A 20,559-nucleotide genomic window follows, 5' to 3' on the forward strand; every position below is an offset into this window, starting at 1 on the left:
AATGTGTATTGTATTAGGAAAGCCAAATATGGTTTGACCTTGCCTCGTCACATGATACGGATTATACAGCGGTTCAAGAATCGCATCGTTCGACGCCCGGGACAAGTCATTTCGGGCGTTCAAATAATGATATCATACTTGTCCGTGCTTATGGTTTCAAGCTGTAAATGTGACACGATACGAGGACGAAATGAAGAAACATTCGCAATCATAATAAGCTAGAGTTATCTTTTTTCTGCTCGATAGAGGCCTCGTGTTGAGAAATTGCATGTGACAGCATTTTTCATTGCCAGCAAAGGAAAACCACCAAGTGATTTTGCAATGCACTTAGACTTGCTTGACAAGGTTTGTGTGGCCACAGACGTAATTACAGCAACATTGATGGTGCGAGTTAGCTTATTCAAGCAATTTCAGAGTTTGAAAATATACTTCCAGTAAGAAATCAATGGAGCAAACTGTGAATGCATTCTTAGTAATGGGAGCATCGACTCGGCACCTCTTGAACAGGAAACTGTATATTCGTTACGTAAGCCAGGGGTCCAGTTTCATTCCATGCTGCAGCTGTAACTCTAGATCATGCCTCTGCTGACGTGGTGTCGGATGGAATAACACTTGAATTTAATGACATTAGTTATGAAAGGCTTGTGTCACCATACCATGGGGGAGACCAAAAGTAGTTTCAGCAAACGTTGGCGGTGCATGTGTGACGATGTGTGCAAGGATCAGACGGGAAGCTCGGTATGTTTTACCTGTTCATTATGTAGCTCACAATTGCCAGCTAGAATTGCCTGTGTTGGATGCAGTAAATGGCTCGTTAGTATTGAGTAACTTTGAGCGAGTGCGTCAATAACGAAAACAATTCATGTAATAAAATTTAAAAAATGTTGAAGAGTAAAACCTGTCGACGATGGACAGTAAATATACTAGAACATAACACATAAAAACATAAACCTAGCATGAAAAGCTAAAACATTGTAATTAAAGAACACAATTCGATTTGAACCACGGGCTATAGATCGCCAACAACGGAAGGTAGATCACCATACTGGGGGTCATAGGGACTTACTGAACTTTTGCTACATGCATGGACCTTAGCTGGATTTGCACCATCTCTTCAGCTGCTGCCGATTGTGGTGTGTTTAAGCCAATATCAAAATAACAAATATACTACGATTAAAGGTATGGTAGAGTTAAATTGACTTTGAATTGACGGGACCTACGTACACTCTCAGGAGGACAATAATTTTACAATACTTCAACCCCGTTTGAGGGTACAGCCACCAACAGTGTAAGTAACTAAACTAAGTATCTAAACTACCAGTCATTAAAATACATCTATCTGTCTGCAGAATATATTCATCAAAAACCATCTACGAAGTCTGTTTCTTTCAACGTAACTTTGAAGAGATATTGAAACAGATGTTTAAATTATACCACAGTTATATTCAGCACACCACTGCCCCTTACCGAATCTAGCTACAGAAACAATGCACATCATATAACACTGCCTGCCAACACCATGGAGTGTAACAGCACAATGTACATGGTCACAAACCATAACAATACAGCGCATACAACAACAACACATAGACACAAATCAAAACACTGTATCACTTACAGAAACACAAACCAAAACAATACATCACCTAGATAAACACAAACAATAACACTGCATCACTTACATAAACACAAACAATAACACTGCATCACCTAGATAAACACAAACAATAACACTGCATCACTTACATAAACACAAACCACAACGCTGTATCACTTACAGAAACACAAACCATATCAATACATCACTTACATAAACACAAACCATTACGCTGTATCACTTACAGAAACACAAACCATATCAATACATCACTTACAGAAACACAAACCATATCAATACATCACTTACATAAACACAAACAATAACACTGCATCACTTACATAAACACAAACCACAACGCTGCATCAATTACAAAAACACAAACCATAACAATACATCACTTACATAAATACAAATCGTAACACTGCATCACATACATAAACACAAAATAAAACAATACATCACTTACATAAACACAAACCGTAACACTGCATCACTTACATAAACACAAACCATAACACTGCATCGCTTCCATAGACACAAAAGAAAGCAATACATCACTTATAAAATCCCAAACCTTAACACCGCAACACATACTGTAACATGACAAACGTACAAAACGTTTATGCGCATCATTACTGACTCAACACTTGTTTAGTTGTCATGAATTTCAGTGCAGATCGACCTGGTTCCTCTTCTTCCATGAAACATTGAAATGTGGATAATTGAAGGTTTCTAGACGATAAATAACAGCAGTGCATTTACAGAGTAAACATGATAGTGATTAGAACACAGTATAGACGAAGACTTTGTTTGAGTTTCGGACATACATTGCATTGATCCCATGTCGACGGAAGTGTTTACAAATCATTTAATGAACAATAAGTGAAAGAACCACCAGAGTCAAATGATCATCATTTTATTGAATCAACTGCTTAGACATTGTCGGATGGTCTTTGTTGCCTTTTACGAATTAGCTTGTGAGATCAATATGACACACGCGCTCTCTTGATGTGAATATCTAGAGAGTGGCCGTGCGTGTACCATACTGGCATTAAACACTGACGTCAACGCAGCTGAAACACAGGTACGATGTGGGCTGGAAAGGCATCGACTACAACAGACGACCAGACCGCCGTGTCCGTTCAGAAGATGAGAGGAGTGACTTACATCTATGATGTGCTGATTCTGTGTCTCAATATTGGTGGCATTTATACATACGGTAGCCACATTCGCAATGGGACGGCAGTCTGGCGTGGTTTGGCATTTGCATTCCTCGTCAACTGTGTCCTCACAACGTGTGTTGGATGGCTTCACACAGTTCGGTTGTTTTACATAGCCATACTCGACGACGTCTTCAAGTCTCGAGGTGCTTTGAAGCTGATGTTTGCAGTCTATGCTTTGTACTTATCAAGCATGCAGACATGCATGGTGTTTCTGTCAAAGCGCTTGACCAAGCTAGGGAAGGAAATCAAGACTAGAGGAGATGGACTAAGTCCGAGATGGATCGTCATATTCCATGTGTCTCTGCTGTTGATACTAGTTACGTCTATCATTTTATTCACTATTTATGTATTCACAAATTCAAATGACGATGCTGACTCGAAGACGTCCATTGTGTTCCTTTATGTACTGCCATTTCATCTCAACTCGCCTCAAGGACACATCTGTCTTGGACTCTTCTACTATGTTTTCGGGTTCAATCTCTTCAGGATGGTGATTTGGCTTTTCCTTACTGGTGTTCTATGTTATCACATCAGATACAAATTCATCAGCATCAAATGCAAACTGGAAGACATTTCCTCCACACCTGTCATCAGATGTGATGTTATTGAAGAGCTGCGACACACATATGAACAGGCGATTGACTACATGCGAGAAGTGGACACAGTTCTGTCGTGGCGGGCTCTTCTCATGTTGGCATCTGTCCTGTTCACTGACTGCTTTTCTATATACTGCATTAAGGTTTGGTCCGCAGGAAAGGAGGAGTTCATTGTCTTCGTGGCTACTGTTTGCTTTACCAATGTTGTTCTTTTAGCACATATCATCTTGTCAGCTCAAGTTCACAGTGCAGTAAGTAACGTACAGTGTTTTTAACGCATGAATTCAAATATGTCGCTTATATATTTGTAACGAAACACAACCAGTTTCATTATCTGTTTGGATTATAAGTGTGAGTAATGTCTGCACAGTAGCAGTACTGGAAATCAGGAAGTAAGGACTGTCTTTATACACCAAACAACGGGAACATTTTCTTTCGATGTTCAATATAATGTGTGTCTTTCATTTCATGGATACTTTCAGGGAAAAGCAGTAGGTGATGTCCTGCCAAAAATACACCTGAGTGACAACAGTGTGGATACAGGAATATCGGTACGATGAAGGTCGAGAAGATGTCCATTTTAGGGTTTGGCAGAGTAGTCAAGTTGGTGATGGCGTGCGCTTGTCACCGTAAGGGACAGGTCTTTATATGAGAGCTTGAAAAGCCAATTCAGCTATACATGTCGTTTACTTACATTTTACTCTTTTCTAAACACAACTACACCAGCTCGAATTTGATTTCAATGCTGTGAATTGATTATGTTGTAAACTGCTGTAATTAATTCCCTTTCATTTCATAACATACACAAAAAATCCAGTCGGGTTTTGAAGTATGGGGAACAGGTCAAGCACATCACTTTCAGTTACCTATGGAATCCGAGAAGGGACATTGTCGCGTTGTCGCATTGTCGCGTTGTCGCCCTCTCAAAAACAAGCAAAATGAAGCAAAAACTAACCAAAGCGCGACAATGCGACAATGCGACAATGCGACAACGCGACATTTCGCCTGTTTGTCGCATTGTCGCGATGTCGCGTGTCGCGTTTCGAATAACATTTTCTCTGTTCCTCCAAAGTGCGACACGCGACATAGCGACACTTTTCAAGGTCAAAATATGTCGCGTTGTCGCATTGTCGCCCTATCTACGATGTGTAAAAAAACCCTAAACATTTACTAAAACGCGTTGTCGCCCTTTTCGATTACCGATGCGCATGCGTAGAAAGTCAATTATAGTACGCATGCGCAGGAAAGGTTAAACTCTGTTTAACACTTCAATGGTCCTTTTGATACTTCGAATGGTTTTTAAAGTGAAGTAGTGCTTGAAATGGTAGTTGGGCTGCTTTTCTTGAACTTAATGCAAATATTCATTGTTGGTTAGAAAATTATTTTATATATAAATGTATTTAGTGAATGAAGTGTGTTTTAGCAGCAAGACAAATACTTGCGCAACTTTTCATTGTAATCAGGGCACACGTTTGCCTCGTCATTCAAGGCGGGGCAATTTGCTGTGCAGATTAATGTCTCTTTGTCACACCAGATAGCTATTATCATAAGTTCGAATCCCAGCACCATACACATTAATCACTTTGAACATTTCGCCGGTATCCAGATGACAGGTTGTGAGAAACTGAAATATTGTTAAAATTCAAGCCACATCGGCAGAAACATCAGGTCATGTCATGTCCTCGAATGGGTCACTATGTTCCATAATGTGGCTCCTGACACAGTTTCATGGTACAGTCCTGTCCGACGCTGATGAACTTGTTCGAGATCTGCCTCTGTTCAGCCAGCAGTGGATGGATACCAAGTAGAATGAGATATCACGTAACCACCAGACACGTCAAAGACAGTTTAGGTCGGCTTTGAACGTGATAATGGGAAAACGCCATACAAATGGACTGTTATCATTGTGATATACTACCCCAAGAAATAAACGCATAGACGAGAAATCTGTTGAAAAAAGTTTCAAACATGTATAACTCGTCCATAAATAGACTTTAGTGCATGAATTTTACATCAGTAATGAGTGCATGTGCTTTAGAAGAAGGTAATGTCTATAAAACAAATAATATACTTCTAGACAGCGAAGACGTTGATGACGACGTAGCACGACCCTGACGTCGGGTTTTCTGCTTCTCAAACGAATCTCTTTCAGCCTGTTCCGTACAGTTTGACCTGACATCCTCTGAAGGCCAGGTGCCCTGGCTGTTGTGCTCTCACCCGTGGGAGTACCATCACGCAACTGTAGTACCCGCATGTACCTATTTGAGTTGCAGTGGTAACTCTAGATCTGCCTGCAAAGGGGCAGTGACTTCTTATATCTGTTTGGCTGCAACGAGCTGCAAGTCATTATATCTTGCTCAGACTAACATTCAGACGCCTGGCAACAGAAGAGTTGTAAAAATACAAATCGCCTATGCGTTTCTTTTGGAGGGATGGTTTATTAGAAACGATGAAATAGCTTGGTAGTGTTGCGTACCCTTGAAGTGCCAGAAACCAAGTCTCCCTCCTTCCCTCCTCCTACTCTGCGACGCTCCACTCCATTCCACACCACACCTCTCCTCTCCCCTCCTCCTCCTTCACTCCTCCGGCGCTCCGTTCTACTCCGCTCCACCCTAGCCCACTCCTCTCCGCTTCGCTCCACACCACTCCTCACTCCTCCACCGCTGCACTCTCTCAAGGTTTGGCAAGATTCGCAAATTAGCAAGGTATTTCAATACAATAATGTGTTGTCATGTCTGTTTTCAGTTCTATTTGAATCCTGTCTTATTAACCCTGCATGTGAGATAATTCACAATATAGTGGATACTTGATCAAGCGATACTTATGTACTTGTATCGTTTGAAACATGCACCTACTGAATCATAATATTCTTCAGCAAAATGGACAGTTTGAATACGGCATTCCATTAACCACGCACCCTTAACCCACACACTAACACGGCAACATGGATGTTCATTTATCATTGTTCTGAGTTCGAATCACGGGTATCTCAGCTCTTCACGAAATGTCGCATTGTCGCATTGTCGCGTGTCGCGTTTTAGTTAATATCTTATAATTCACACTGTAGTCAATATTTTAACAAAACGCGACGCGCGACAATGCGACAATGAGACATTTCATCAAAATGTCGCGTTGTCGCATTGTCGCGTGTCGCGTTTTAGTTAATATCTTATAATACATACTGTAGTCAATATTTTAACAAAGCGCGACGCGCGGTAATGCGTGAATACGACATTTCATCAAAATTTTATTAGTTACGGCGGAATGTTAAAAAAATATGACAAGCATGATTATTTTTCGATATTTTTAAAGGGTTCAGATATCCAGGGATCGACATCAGAACAATGATAAATGAACGTACATCTAGTCGTGAAGTCCAGAGTGGTTGAGTGTCGTTGCTTAACGGAATGGTTCTGTTCAGACTGACCCTTTTGCTGAATTTGTTTTTGATATAACAGCCGTAGGTTTACAACGATACAAGTACATGTATATCGCTGGATCTAGTAACCGTATGAAAAAATTATGAGGCATATTGTGAATCAGGCTATGTGCAGGATTAATAATATAGGATTCAAACAGAAATGAAAACGGGCATCACAATACATCATTGTAATGAAATACCGTGCTATTTATACCAATAAACCTTGGGTGAGTGGAGTGGAGCGGCGAGAAGAGTGAGAGGAGTGAGGGAGGGAAAGCTGGTTTCTTGCACTACAAGTGTACGCAACTCTACCAAGTGATGTCATTGTTTCTAATATCCTACTGTCAACAGTCCATTTGTAAGGCGTTTTCCCATTATCACGTTCAAAGTCGACCAAAACTGTCATTGAGGTGACGGATGGTTCAGTGATATCTCATTCTACTTGGTATCCATCCACTGCTGGCTGAACAGAGGCAGATCTCAGACAAATTCATCAGCGTCGGACAGGACTGTACCACGAAACTGTCAGGAGCCACATTATGGAATATAGTGAGCCATCACCTGATGAATTTGCCGATGTGGCTTGAATTTTAAAAATATTTTAGTTTTTCACAACCTATAATCACAACCTGTCATTGAAATCTCCAAAGTGATTAATGTGTATGGTGCTGGTATTCGAACGTATGGTAATAACTATCTGGTGTGACTAAGAGACTAACTCTGCTCAGTGTGCCGTAATTACAATGAATAGTTGCGCTACTAATTCGTTTTGCTGCTAGAACACACTTGACTGGCTAAATACATTTTCAATATGTAAAACAATAAAGAAGGATTTGCATTAAGTTCAAGAAGAGAAGGCCCATTGCCATTTCGAGCACTATTTCAATTTAAAAACCATTGGAGGTAACGAAAGACCAGTGAAGTCTGGAATAGAGTATAACATTTTCTGCGCATGCGTAGATTAAATGACTTTCTACACATGCGCACCGGTAACAAAAAGGGCGACAACGCGACAATGCGACATACATTTTGTCGCATTGTCGTGTGTCGCGTTTCAGTTAATTTGTTAAATGCATACTATGGTCAATATTTTAATAAAGCGCGACACGCGACAGTGCGACATCGCGACATTTTGATGAAATGTCGCGTTGTCGCATTGTCGCGTGTCGCGTTTTAGTGAATTCTTACATATCTTAGATAGGGCGACAATGCGACAACGCGACATATTTTGACCTTGAAAAGTGTCGCTATGTCGCGTGTCGCACTTTGGAGGAACAGAGAAAATGTTATTCGAAACGCGACACGCGACATCGCGACAATGCGACAAACAGGCGAAATGTCGCGTTGTCGCATTGTCGCATTGTCGCGCTTTGGTTAATTTTTGCTTCATTTTGCTTGTTTTTGAGAGGGCGACAACGCGACAATGCGACAACGCGACAATGTCCCTTCTCGGATTCCATAGTTACCTGAGTTTCAGATGACCCTTCAGACTGAAACATTGACCAAAACAACGTTTAACTCTACTAAATCTGTTTTCACACAATTTAAACATGGAACAGTTCAGCTATTCGACATAAGTGGCCTATCTTCTGTATTCAGGTGCAGCTGTTTTTGACCCAGGTTCTGGGATCCGATGTCGGGATATCAGTGGCTGGATTCTTTGTCATACAGAAGTCTACTTTCCTCACGGTAAGTAAAGATGTGGGTTTTTCATGAAACATGTTAATGTTTGATAAAATGTCTTTATTCATGGTTAACGATCTAAACTGCCAAATCACTGGAATGGAAAACTGACCCTATAAAAAATGACAACACGGTCATTTCCGTCATCCATTCGTAGACAGCACCACCTCTGTGTTTATTCAATTTTCTGTGCGAAGGAAGGTCACTAAAACATCAAATATCAAACACATCCATCCGTTATGAGAGGTTTCATATTTGTGGAGCAGACCAAATGTTCCGTAACCGTTGTGTCCTTCAAAGGAGAGGGAGATTTTTCCAAGATTTGGACGGTCACGCATATATGTTTTCACTCTCTTGCGTTGCTTGTCACTGTGACCACTCGAGTATTGGACGTCCTCTTATACAAACCATGCTCGCACCATAATTTGTCCGACAAAATATTATCTGATTTATTTCAGTATGAAAATGAAACGTAGGAAATACAGAGCGGGACCTAGGTAATGTGGTCAGAAATATCAAACGACTAAATGTCCATTCTAGAAATAATAGATGTGTCTCAGATGTGTTTTCCATCATGCTAAATTCCTTTGACGCATAAGCTTCTATGCCTCCGGTTGACCTCCCTTAGCAAATGACAACATAGATCCAGTGATCAAAGTAAGTACTCCCACGAAGATAAGCTCTGTGTCAGAACAGGAACGATGGAGACGGTGACGTAGACCTGTTTTCTATTTATTTACCTTTTCTATAGTAGATGTCAAGATTCGGGTGACACAGCATTCAGACGAGATCCCTAGGTAACATTCTAGGTCAATATTATGGATTATATGTCAGTACAATTGTTGCAACGCCTCTTTGATATTAACATATCTTATTGCAGATTTCTCCATTCAGCAAATAGCATGTTTAGGCCCAAACTATACCCATTCATGTGATTTGTAACTTCCACATACTTAATCAGTTCAGCTTAAGTAACTGCAGTGTTTATTTTCAGATCGTTGAGACGCTGATGACGTATTCGGCTGTTGTTTTGCAGCTCCCTTCGTCACAAGCTTGACAGGTTGATGGAGAAATCAGTTCGACAGTCATTGTTTAAAGGAACCAGTTGGCTCTTCTTTTTGAATGGTTATCAGCGAAAGCAGTGTTATTGTTAGTATGGACAGTTGAGCCTAATAATAGTTACGGCTTGGTAAATATGTGAGTGATACACGTTTTCAGGAACTACTTTAAATTAGCTTCATGACAGCGACGGAAAGTCTCCTTGTTCACTGTATTATTGTCAAATGTTCGCTTAGGTTTAGGTCAGACTTTTCTTGACATGTTAATAGTTCTGTTCATAAACGTCCTTAAATAAGCATATATATATATATATATATATATATATATGTATGTAGTTAGCACGGACCAAGATTTACTTTGAAATAGATCTAATGCCAATGTTTACAAATCATTAATGATCAATAATGAACAAATTACGAGAGTCATATTAACTCATTTAATCGTGATATCTGTTTGGCTGCTTTTACCTTCAAGTGATGGAATCAAATGCTAAGCACGCACTTTGCATTTGAATCGAATCAGATCCCGAGTTAGCAGTACATTGCCTTCCTCACTTGGAACAACCGAAATCAGTGTTGGTGAATCACAGGAACGATGTGGGCTGCAAAGAGATCGACTGAAACAGAAGACCAAGATACGGTGTCTGTTCAGAAGATGAGAGGAGTGGGCTACATCTATGATGTGTTGATTCTATGTCAAAATATGTGTGGCATGTATACGTATGGTAGCCGCATTTGCAATGGGTCAGCAGGTTGGCGTGTTTTGGCATTTGTATTCCTCGTCAACTGTGTTTTCACAACGTGTATTGGATGGCTACACACAGTTCGGTTGTTTTACATAGCAGTACTTGACGACATATTCAAGTCTCAGGGGGCATTAAAACTGACACTTGCAGTCTACAATTTGTACTTATCAAGCATGCAGACATGCATGGTGTGTCTTTCAAAGCGTTTGACCAAGCTAGGGAAAGAAATCAGGAATAAAGGAGATGGACTAAGTCCGAGATGGATCGTCATATTCCATGTGTCTCTGATACTGACAATACTGACATCTATCATTACGTCCAGTATTTTTGCATTTATAATTTCAAATGACGATGCTGGATCGAACACGTCCCTTGCATACCTTTACACTCAGCCATTCGATCACAACTCACTTGAAGGACGCATTTGTCTTGGACACTTTTTCTATAGTGGCGCTTTTGCTCTCTTCAGGGAGGTGATATGGCTTCTCCTTACTGGTGTTCTCTGTTACCACATCAGGTACAAATTCATCGACATCAAATGCAAACTGGAAGACATTTCCTCCACATCTGTCATCAGATGTGATGTTATTGAAGAACTGCGACACACATATGAACAGGCGATTGACTACATGCGAGAAGTGGACACCGTTCTGTCATGGCGGGCTCTGCTCATGCTGGCAACTGTCCTGTTCACTGACTGCTTTTCCATTTATGACATAAAGATTTGGTCTGCAGGGAAAGAGGAATTCATTTTCTTCATTATGTTTCTTTGCTTTTCCAATGCCTTTCTACTGGCAGTCATCGTCCTATCAGCGCAAGTCCATAGTGCAGTAAGTATATTTATGAATTATTTAGCACACAACAAGCAATGTATTATCATGATATCCTTTCAGTTTCACTTGTCCGATTATTGTTACAAATATTCAGCTGTAGACCCAAATATAATAAGTAGGAATCTTTATGTCCAAATGTCTGGTTGGTAGGATGTGATATCATCAATGAATTATATTACACAAGCTTTCTATACCTTCAGGCAAAATCAGTCGGTCATGCCCTGCCGAAAATACAGCCGAGTAACAACGATGTGGAGACTGGAATATCGGTACGGTAATGTTCCATCAGAGTAACATATTTTAAACTTATCCCATCTCACGTACTCACGTATTGTATTGTACATTCATTCATTCTCTCTCTCTCTCTCTCTCTCTCTCTCTCTCTCTCTCTCTCTCTCTCTGAACATAAGAAAGTTGGGTCCCACCAACGAACCCGAATTGCACATTTAACCACTGTTTTCTACCAGATATCTACTTTTTTATTTATTTTATTTTTTATATTTTCTTTCTTTTTTCTTTCTCTCTTTCTGTCTTTCTTTATTTATTTTGTTTATTTACTTATCTATTATTTTTTTTTCGGGGGGGGGGGGGGGGGGTATTTTTTGCTTATTTTCAAGACACAGCTTGTTTTCACAGACAATTCTATCAAAATCACTTATTGCTATAATGGATATAAATCGTCATGTTACAAGCAGTGTCATGCAAAATACATATTTGACTACGAGTAGGAAGCAGTTTTGAACTTTTAACTTGATGGGGAAAAAAACATAGTCCAATTGATTCTCAAACTGACCGTGACGCCACGATTTTAGAAAATGGCGGCGGCCTGTCACGAACATACGTTAGTCCCAGAATAAATGCTATTTAGGATTGTTTACACCGAGTTACAAAATCTGTATTACTTTCTACTGATAGTAAATGTGTATTTGATTGATAAACAATAGGATTTTGCATGACATTGCTTATAACATAACAATTTCACTCTTGAAAGCGAGGTGGGTGTCAATATTATACACTGACAATATTAGTGTCACTTCGACCAAAACCTCGATCGCAGCAAGTTGTGTCATGCAAAATCCTTTTGGTTCTCAATTATTTACTAGTAAGTAGTTTTGATTTTTGTTAACTCGATGGAAACAAGTCTAAATATACTCTTTTTTTTAAAAAAAGTAGGGGAACCTGACCTTTGAAGTCTCTTAGAAAGTAACCCATTGAAGAATGTTACAATGACATTCATCTTGGGTATGCAGTAGCATTTTACGTTATCACCAAAAACAAACACACTGCATGGGAAGCACGTGCACAACGTGGGAGCCTCCTACATGTGCACGGGGTGTCATCATGAATCTTGACGTTTTTTCAGGCAGGTCGATAGATCACTGTAGACCATTTTTCCGATAATTTAATTGCATCTGTGCATGGTCAGGGTCACAACACACTACCGACTGAAAATTGTAAATCTGAAATTTTCATGTCCTACTCCAGTCACCTAACAAGGGGGATACCTGAACGAACAACATTGCTTTGAATAATAGCCATGTGGTGATGCATTCTCAGAACATCCATTCTTATTGTATGAACAATGATTAAATCCAGTGTCTCTCCCAATTTCGACAATCGTACATTGTAAGTACAGTTCCCCTACTTTTTGTCAAGAGTATAGCATCTTCTATCTTGGAAGCGAGGTAGGTGTCCAACCACCTGATTATATACGTACAGGATTCCACAAAGCTTGCTTTGCACTCACATATTTAGCACGAACTGAGGTGTCCCGTGGAAATCTGTGCATGGTGACACCATCACCCGACGCCTGGGAGCACTTACTGGCAACCTAACGATTCGGCATGTCTTTGTTGACGTCGAGAAATAAGCAATTTGACGAGCTTGTTACACATTTTATATACAACCTCCTGAAAATCACATGACGTCACCGCAGGGCTCTAGCGACAGAGTTACGTAACCTGTCTGCGTTTTCGTTTGAACGCGAGAGGGACGGGGGAGACTTTTGGCAACTTTTAATCGCTTGGTATTAATCAACCACGCGTTTTTTTTCTTAAGAAAACAATTGGTGTTCCACAAGTCTTTCATAGGTAATGGATAAAATGAGTAAAAAGATTTCTCCCAAACTGATCCGCATATATGAACAACTGATAGAGAAACGAGGGTGATGGGCTCCGTTATCAGATATGATCCTTCTGGACAAGACTCTGGATATCTTTTTTATCAACTCAACTACATTGTGCTTATAGGAATAGGAAAGGACTGGCACAGCAAAGAATTGGTGGCTTTGACCTTGCTTTTAGCATTGAGCTGCAGATTGTGTTAAAGCGGGATTTGTACTCTGCCCGAAGTCTGTCTTGAAATCTGGGCATTCTGGAGCTTGTCTCGAACTTGATTTTCAAGACAGGCCTGATCTTCCACAGCATACTCAATATATTCCGATTACTGCCCCAATATAACTTGACCAAACCATCATGACGTACCTGACATGTTTCAAATGTCGAGTCCAAAAGTCATACCAATATCATTAGAAAAGGACTTGACAAGGAAAGCCTGTTCTGTCAAACTGGCATTTGCTTTGTCAAGGAGTTCGATGTCATCCATGCAAATTAAATGAGTAAGTGGTGTTGGTGATCTGTGCTGAGGAGGTCCAGGATGGCAACCCTCCTCCCAACTGAGCAGAACGCTCAAAGGATTTAAAGGCAAGCAAGAAAGCAAAGGACTAACGGACCCCCCTGGAACATTCTCCTTCTGATTGGAATAGATTCCGAAGTCTTCACCTGCTCACCTAGTTACTCAGGCAGGTCAATACAATCAAGTGACATCAGATCAACTGATCAGGGATAGAGTCATATGTTTTTTGTAGTCAATCCAGCACACGATGAGGTTGCGGTGGTGTGTTTTAATCTCTTTCAAAATCATTTTACGTACGAGAAGTTGATCCTTGCACTCCTGGCATGCCTTTCAGGCTCCCTCTGCTATCTACTAACTGGAACAGCAGTAAGACGACACGATTGTGTACTATTCATGTGATAGGTCAGAAGTCTTTTCAGATTAGTTAAGCCTCCTTTTTGGTGACGGAGTATTATGCAGGCTGTGCAAAACCATGGGGGGACTTTGCCTGTATCCTGTAAATAGAAGCAGTGAAGTAATGGTGTTTGGACACACGGGAACACTTTCAGGTAAAGGTTTCGAATGCCACCAGGCTCTGCAGCTGTATCAGATTTCCACTATTCGATAACACGTTTCAGGCAATTTGGTGAGATGAAACACACAAACGACCAACATATTTTCTCAAGCATTGCTTTTGGTTTGCCAGCCGTAACTGGGATTAAAATACGCCTATTCTGGCCCACCACACAGAAGCCCTTATTATTATTATTATGTTTCACAGATTAATGTGAAAATACAGCAGAGAGGGTTGGGGTGATCCTGGCACAGTCAGCCTGGTAAGGCTCATCAACAGCTCAGGGCCCTAGCCCCCTCTACATGCAACCCAGAATGAGAATGGGACTCCTTTCAGGAAACGCTGCCTAGTCGAACCCACCAAGAACTTTCCCGATAATATAGGAATCCCCAACACCGCAGCCTTCTGAATAATCTGATTGTGAGGTTCTATTTGTGAGCACCGTACTTGTGGTCACAGGTTTAAAGCAAAGGGCAGTTACACAATAACTAACGAGTGACGGGACATGACAGATTTTCTTTCTCGAGCTAAATTGAGTAATATAACGAGGGGAAGGTGGATGTGGGACTCTTTATATCCCCACGCGTGGTACGGCTTCTTTTCCAAGAATTACCGCTCTTAAAAGGGTGTACTACCCAAGGCTAAATAGTCCCTTGGAAACATTTTTTCTCAACTAGTATAACTTCAGTGCATAGATTTTAAAATATCAAAAATACATATGTGTTTTCTGTACTTGATTGCTTGAACTATGCATTAATTGGAAACAACCCCGTATTATATCAAATTTGCTTGTGAGTAGCTGGTTTGGAGTACAGACGTGACCGTCTCGGGCGCAGAGCTTTGGTTTGGAGTGGAGACGTGAGAACTTGTTCAGTAGCTGGTCCAACAATATGTGCAACATTTCCCAATATGTTGCCGCCAACCTTCACTCGGTCATTCTCATCTATTGAAGATGACATGTTCGTATACATCGACAAAAGAAGAGGGGTGGTTTGTGACGTCTCAACGTTGACGTTCGCTGTCTCGTTCCAATGATTTCAAGCACACGTGTTGCATCATTTTTGCAACATTGTTTTGTTGTTGTTGCTGTTGTTGTCTTTTTGTTTTGTTTTTGTACAGCTGATATTTCTAAGAGTGTACGGTGATGTACTGAGTTTACTGTGTAACAGGTTTCTTCCACGGGTGAACTTGAAAGTTTGAGTGTAAAACAATAAATGAAATGAAAAAGATGAATGAAGTCGTCCAGCATGCATATTCGTTTTAACCAATGAAACCGTTGATTGTTTGAAGCAGCCAATCAGGAATGACTTGCAGGAAAAATAAGACATCTAATACATTACTTTGAACTTCACTCACTCACTAAACTGAAACCACAGATTAAAACTGAAATATTTTGTTCAAAGTAGCGCTTGACTGTTCTGTCGTTCCCATTGTTACTCAAACAATCTGGAAATGGAAACAGAAACGCATTCAACATCCTTTGCCTTCAGGTGCAGCTGTTTTTGACCCAGGTTCTGGGATCCGATGTCGGGATATCAGTGGCTGGATTCTTTGTCATACAGAAGTCTACTTTCCTCACGGTAAATATGAAAGAGGATTTGGGATGGAAAAGCGATTTTATTCAGTAATTTATTATTGATAACTACTCGTTAGTAAACAAAACTGGCAAATTAATGATTAGAAAAACGGACTACATAAACATGACCACACAGTATCGTCTCTCACTTTCTAGGACGTCTACTTTTCTTTTGTATATTTCAGAAAATCAGACCGCATTAATAACAACTTTCGTCATTGACACATACCAATAAATCTGTAACGGAAATTGTCATGTTACTGATAAGGGTTGGTGAAAAGTCTGCATAAAGATGACACAATATCTTCACTCAGGTAAAAACGTTTGTGTTAATTTTCAGATCGTTGAGACGTTGATGACATATGCGGCTGTTGTTCTTCAACTCCCATCACCAGAGGCTTGACAGCTTGACATTGGGGTTGATTTTAATTTTACCTTCTTTAGTCGTTTAATGAGACACTGGAATTACTACCACTTGCTGGTTAACGGTACTTGAATCTGACAGAATATACATTGACAGAATATACAACTTTGTCTAATCGTTTTCCTCTGCCGTCATTGATTCCACAGCTACAACGTGTTACTCATAAAAGTCACAGTTTGAATGTACAGGTAACACACGCACGCACGCACGCACGCACGCACGCACACTGACACTAGTCTCTACCTTCAATAAGTTCGGCGTATTTGGGTGAATTTCTCAATTTCTTCAAAAACGTGGCTTCAAATAATATGGCACTACTTCATAAAGTGGGCAAATAAATAGGCAAAACATTGTAAATCTGGACACTTTTTAAAGCTACTTCAGCTATTGATTACTATTGATTCAACTATTGACTCAAATTTACACTTTAATTGTGTATTTTATCATATCAAGCTAAACATATCTTCGGCTTGCCATGTACACAAAATATGTAAACTAAACCGTTTTGCAAACCGTATTCTAATTAATGACGTATCATTTTCAACATTCTCAACATTTTTACCACTGAATGGAGCCACATTTGATATAAGAGTAATTCAAACGCTACCGTTAGTGTACTTTATTTATTATCTTTGACACAAAGAATTCACTTTTCACACATTTATAATTTCTTCCATATGTGAACACTTGTTTAATCAGTCGCCTCTTCGATTTCCACTACTGTAGACCTGTCTTCATATTATTTGAAAAAGTTTAATTGACAGACATTTCTATGACCGGCAATCTATGACCAGCACAAAAAGTTTCTTTGTTCCACAGTGTACATGTCCCAAATCTTGACTGCTTGTGAATTACCCCGTTTAATACTGTTCAGACAAATATGGTATGTTTGTTTGTCTTTTAACATACATGAGATCTCACGCCAGTGGAATATTGACTCTTCTGGTGACGTGTACTTCTACAAAAGGTCAACTTACATCAGATGGAGGCTCGTAGCAACGACAAGATATCTGGCAATCTGCCACATCCCGAGTGCACCAGCATGGTCCATTTTGAAATACGCAGTTGATTGTGGTTTAGGTACATAGATGTATGGAATAATGTGTTTGTATTCAATCATATGATAGACGTCAGGCCAGCGGAATATTGACACCTCTGTTCGCCTTTACCACTACAAGAGATCAGGTTACATTAGGCGGATGCTGTACAAAGGAACTACTAGATATCTGACTGGATGCAACATCCGGGTAGGCTGAATACACCTGCATGACCCGTGTGGACTTTTTTTTCGGATTTTTAACGTTTATGGTTTCTGATCATGATAACCTTATGGTTTAGTATAATTTGTTCATGACATTTACCGTCGCTTTACAAACATACACAGAGTTTGGTTTTAGAGTTCACTAAATGTATTTGTTTTAATGTATTTAGAAGTTGTTATTTGAGATATTTTAAGGGATCATTACAGATCCCGTCACGTTGTGTGGAAAAGGTGAAAGAATATTAGTTCATGAAATATCTTGTTTTTTTTGTTTCAGTGTTGAGGAAAAAAACAGTCTGACGCTAATAACTAGAGAATATTGTATAATTTATAATACATAATAACTAGAGAATATTGTATAATTTATAATACATAATAACTAGAGAATATTGCATAATTTATAATACATAATAACTAGAGAATATTGTATAATTTATAATACATAATAACTAGAGAATATTGTATAATTCATAATACATAATAACTAGAGAATATTGTATAATGAATGTACATTTATGCTTTACATGCGTCTTTATCAATGTGTGAATTAAAGTTTAAACTGTCTGTTTGATATCTGTCATATATTGTGAAAATGTCATTCTTTTTCAACGTCAGTATTTAGTCCTTCAGGTGAAAGATAAAATAGATAGAAAAGATAGATAGATAGAAAGATAAATAATGAATCATAAATTCATCATTTTAAAGGGGCACATATATACTTTACACGGTAACAATGTAGGCTTCGATAGTTCCTATCAGAGCACAAGGAGGTTCTATTGAGCAAAAGGCAATTTCTGTCTTTGATATACAGGTTCAGTATATGGCATCTATTTGTGTTCGGAAATCATTTTACTCAAGTATTGCTAGTATTCCTCATTTACCAACTTATCGTGTTATTATATATTGTCACTTACACATAGATTGCGTTATTGTTGATTGTGAGTTTATATATCACATTTTTCCTTGTTTATCAGTATATGGTACAATAAACAGTGTACTTAGTTTTGAAACAGGTGCATATCGGCCATCGGGTAATACATCATAACTATCATAAATCCCTGTACAAGCTGATAATCACTTGTTCTTGTTTAACCCAGCTCGACGCTAAAATAGTCTATGTGTTGCAGGTAGTAAGGTTGATGGATAAATCTTTTCTGAAAAAACAATGGTGGGGAAATCATATTATCATAATAGAGATATGGGACACTGGGTCCTTCAAGATCCCCTTAGTTTATATATTTAGGCATATATCTCGCTTGTCATCTGTTATCTGAATTGCATGACCTAAAATCGTTTGACACACTCTTCCTAAATACTTCATCAAATCATTGGGCGTTTTTTTCAGTGTTTAATGTTCCCTATATGTCTGTTAATGTTCCTTGAGGGCGAGGGAAACATAGACACACATCAAGGTCACATCAACCCATGGGCCCCGAGTGACCAGTGAACAATCACGTTATTCGAGGTAAAGAAGTACTGCCACGAACTACAGAATGAGTTGCCACTGGCAGCGGGGTACTTTGCATTGTACCTCGCTTGAAAGATGGGTACACTGAAAGTAAAAGAAGAGTGTTTGGCCAATCAGAAAATGAATTTTATGTGTGAAGATAGTTTTCTATGTACCCCACTTACAAGTGAAGAACATTTCAATGTACCACGCTCGGAATGGCGGACGCATTTGGTACTTCGTGGTAGTTCTTCTTTATTTCGAATAACATTGAATCATGTATGATGTAGGGAAATGCGAATGCAAATCAATGAGAGGGAGATCACGTTAAATCTGCTTTTCTTGTCGTGTCATGTGCATTCCAATGAAGAAATTTTGACAAAACGTTCAAATGCAGTCCCTGTGAATACTAAGAAGGGGAATTACATCGCGTCGACTTTACTAAGACTGCGGGAAAAACAGCAAGATGCAAGATTCGAATCGTTTAATTCACACAGTTTGGCTGAAGTGTACAATCAGGTACCGATGCTTCAAACAATTCAGAATTAACATTGAGGAGTTCGATAAGATAAAGTCGTTGTTCACTGGTACCACGGGGGCCATGGGTTGTACCTTCGATTTTGTTTATGTTCCCCGAGTCCGATTCATCAACCCATGACCCCCTCGTGACCAGTGAACATCTTTTAAAGTGTTATTTATGTTGAACTATGGCAGGGTGTGTCCAGAAACGAGACGCCAGACTACTATAAGCAGACACAAGTGTAATCATCTAGTACCTCGTAAACCTCATGCCACATCAACTCATTTAAACTCAGCTCAACCATACGTGTAGAAATGACCGACACTGGACGTCTGTTGCTTCTCCTGGCAAAGTCGTTCCCAGCCAATAGTTCATGTTTGTCTCCCGGTGCATTTACATGGCCATCCAATGAAACCACAGCAGCATTTGCATGCCCTCAAACTAAAACACGGTATCATTTACCTCAAACCATAAATTAGCATCGTTTTATTGACAACAATCCACAACACGGTATATATGTGACAACAAACCATAAACAGTATCATTTACATAAACCCACACTACCCAGCAACATGACACATGAAATCAACACAAATATGCTAGATTTATATCTCAGATCATTATTGGCTTCTGCTCTCACATTATCCCATGTGTTTTATTGTAAGTTTCCAATAGATAACTGAACCTAACAACATTGTATTTAGAGAGCAAACGTCTGTGTGGTCAGAACACAGCACAGCCGAAGACTAAATTTGAGTTGCACATTTTCAGAAACACATTGTACGGACCTCATGTCAATGGAAATGTTTACCTACGGTTTACCTTACCACAAATGATAGCATCAAGAAAGTCACGGCATCATCCTTTTATTGAATCAGTTGGTATTCCATTGTCTGGTGCTTATGATTGCCGTTTACGAACTAGTCAGCATTTTTAGATCGATATCACACACACGCACTTTGTGTATCTAAGTACCATCAACCA

At 39.5% G+C, this 20,559-nt stretch overlaps 2 protein-coding genes across 2 annotated transcripts; both read left to right on the forward strand.

The window, feature by feature from the left end:
* Window positions 1-354: 354 nt before the first annotated feature.
* LOC137282412 (uncharacterized) lies at window positions 355-9,859 on the forward strand. Its single transcript, XM_067814159.1, has 4 exons — window positions 355-738; window positions 3,902-3,970; window positions 8,440-8,529; window positions 9,518-9,859. The coding sequence occupies exons 1-4, from the start codon at window positions 622-624 to the stop codon at window positions 9,578-9,580; spliced, it is 339 nt and encodes a 112-aa protein (XP_067670260.1). The 5' UTR covers window positions 355-621; the 3' UTR covers window positions 9,581-9,859.
* Window positions 9,860-9,948: 89 nt separating this feature from the next.
* On the forward strand, window positions 9,949-17,903 carry LOC137282413 (gustatory receptor for bitter taste 93a-like). Its single transcript, XM_067814160.1, has 4 exons — window positions 9,949-11,157; window positions 11,361-11,429; window positions 15,838-15,927; window positions 16,264-17,903. The coding sequence occupies exons 1-4, from the start codon at window positions 10,177-10,179 to the stop codon at window positions 16,324-16,326; spliced, it is 1,203 nt and encodes a 400-aa protein (XP_067670261.1). The 5' UTR covers window positions 9,949-10,176; the 3' UTR covers window positions 16,327-17,903.
* Window positions 17,904-20,559: the final 2,656 nt, after the last annotated feature.

The sequence above is a fragment of the Haliotis asinina genome, chromosome 4 (assembly GCF_037392515.1).
Source record: "Haliotis asinina isolate JCU_RB_2024 chromosome 4, JCU_Hal_asi_v2, whole genome shotgun sequence".
NCBI lineage: Eukaryota > Metazoa > Mollusca > Gastropoda > Lepetellida > Haliotidae > Haliotis > Haliotis asinina.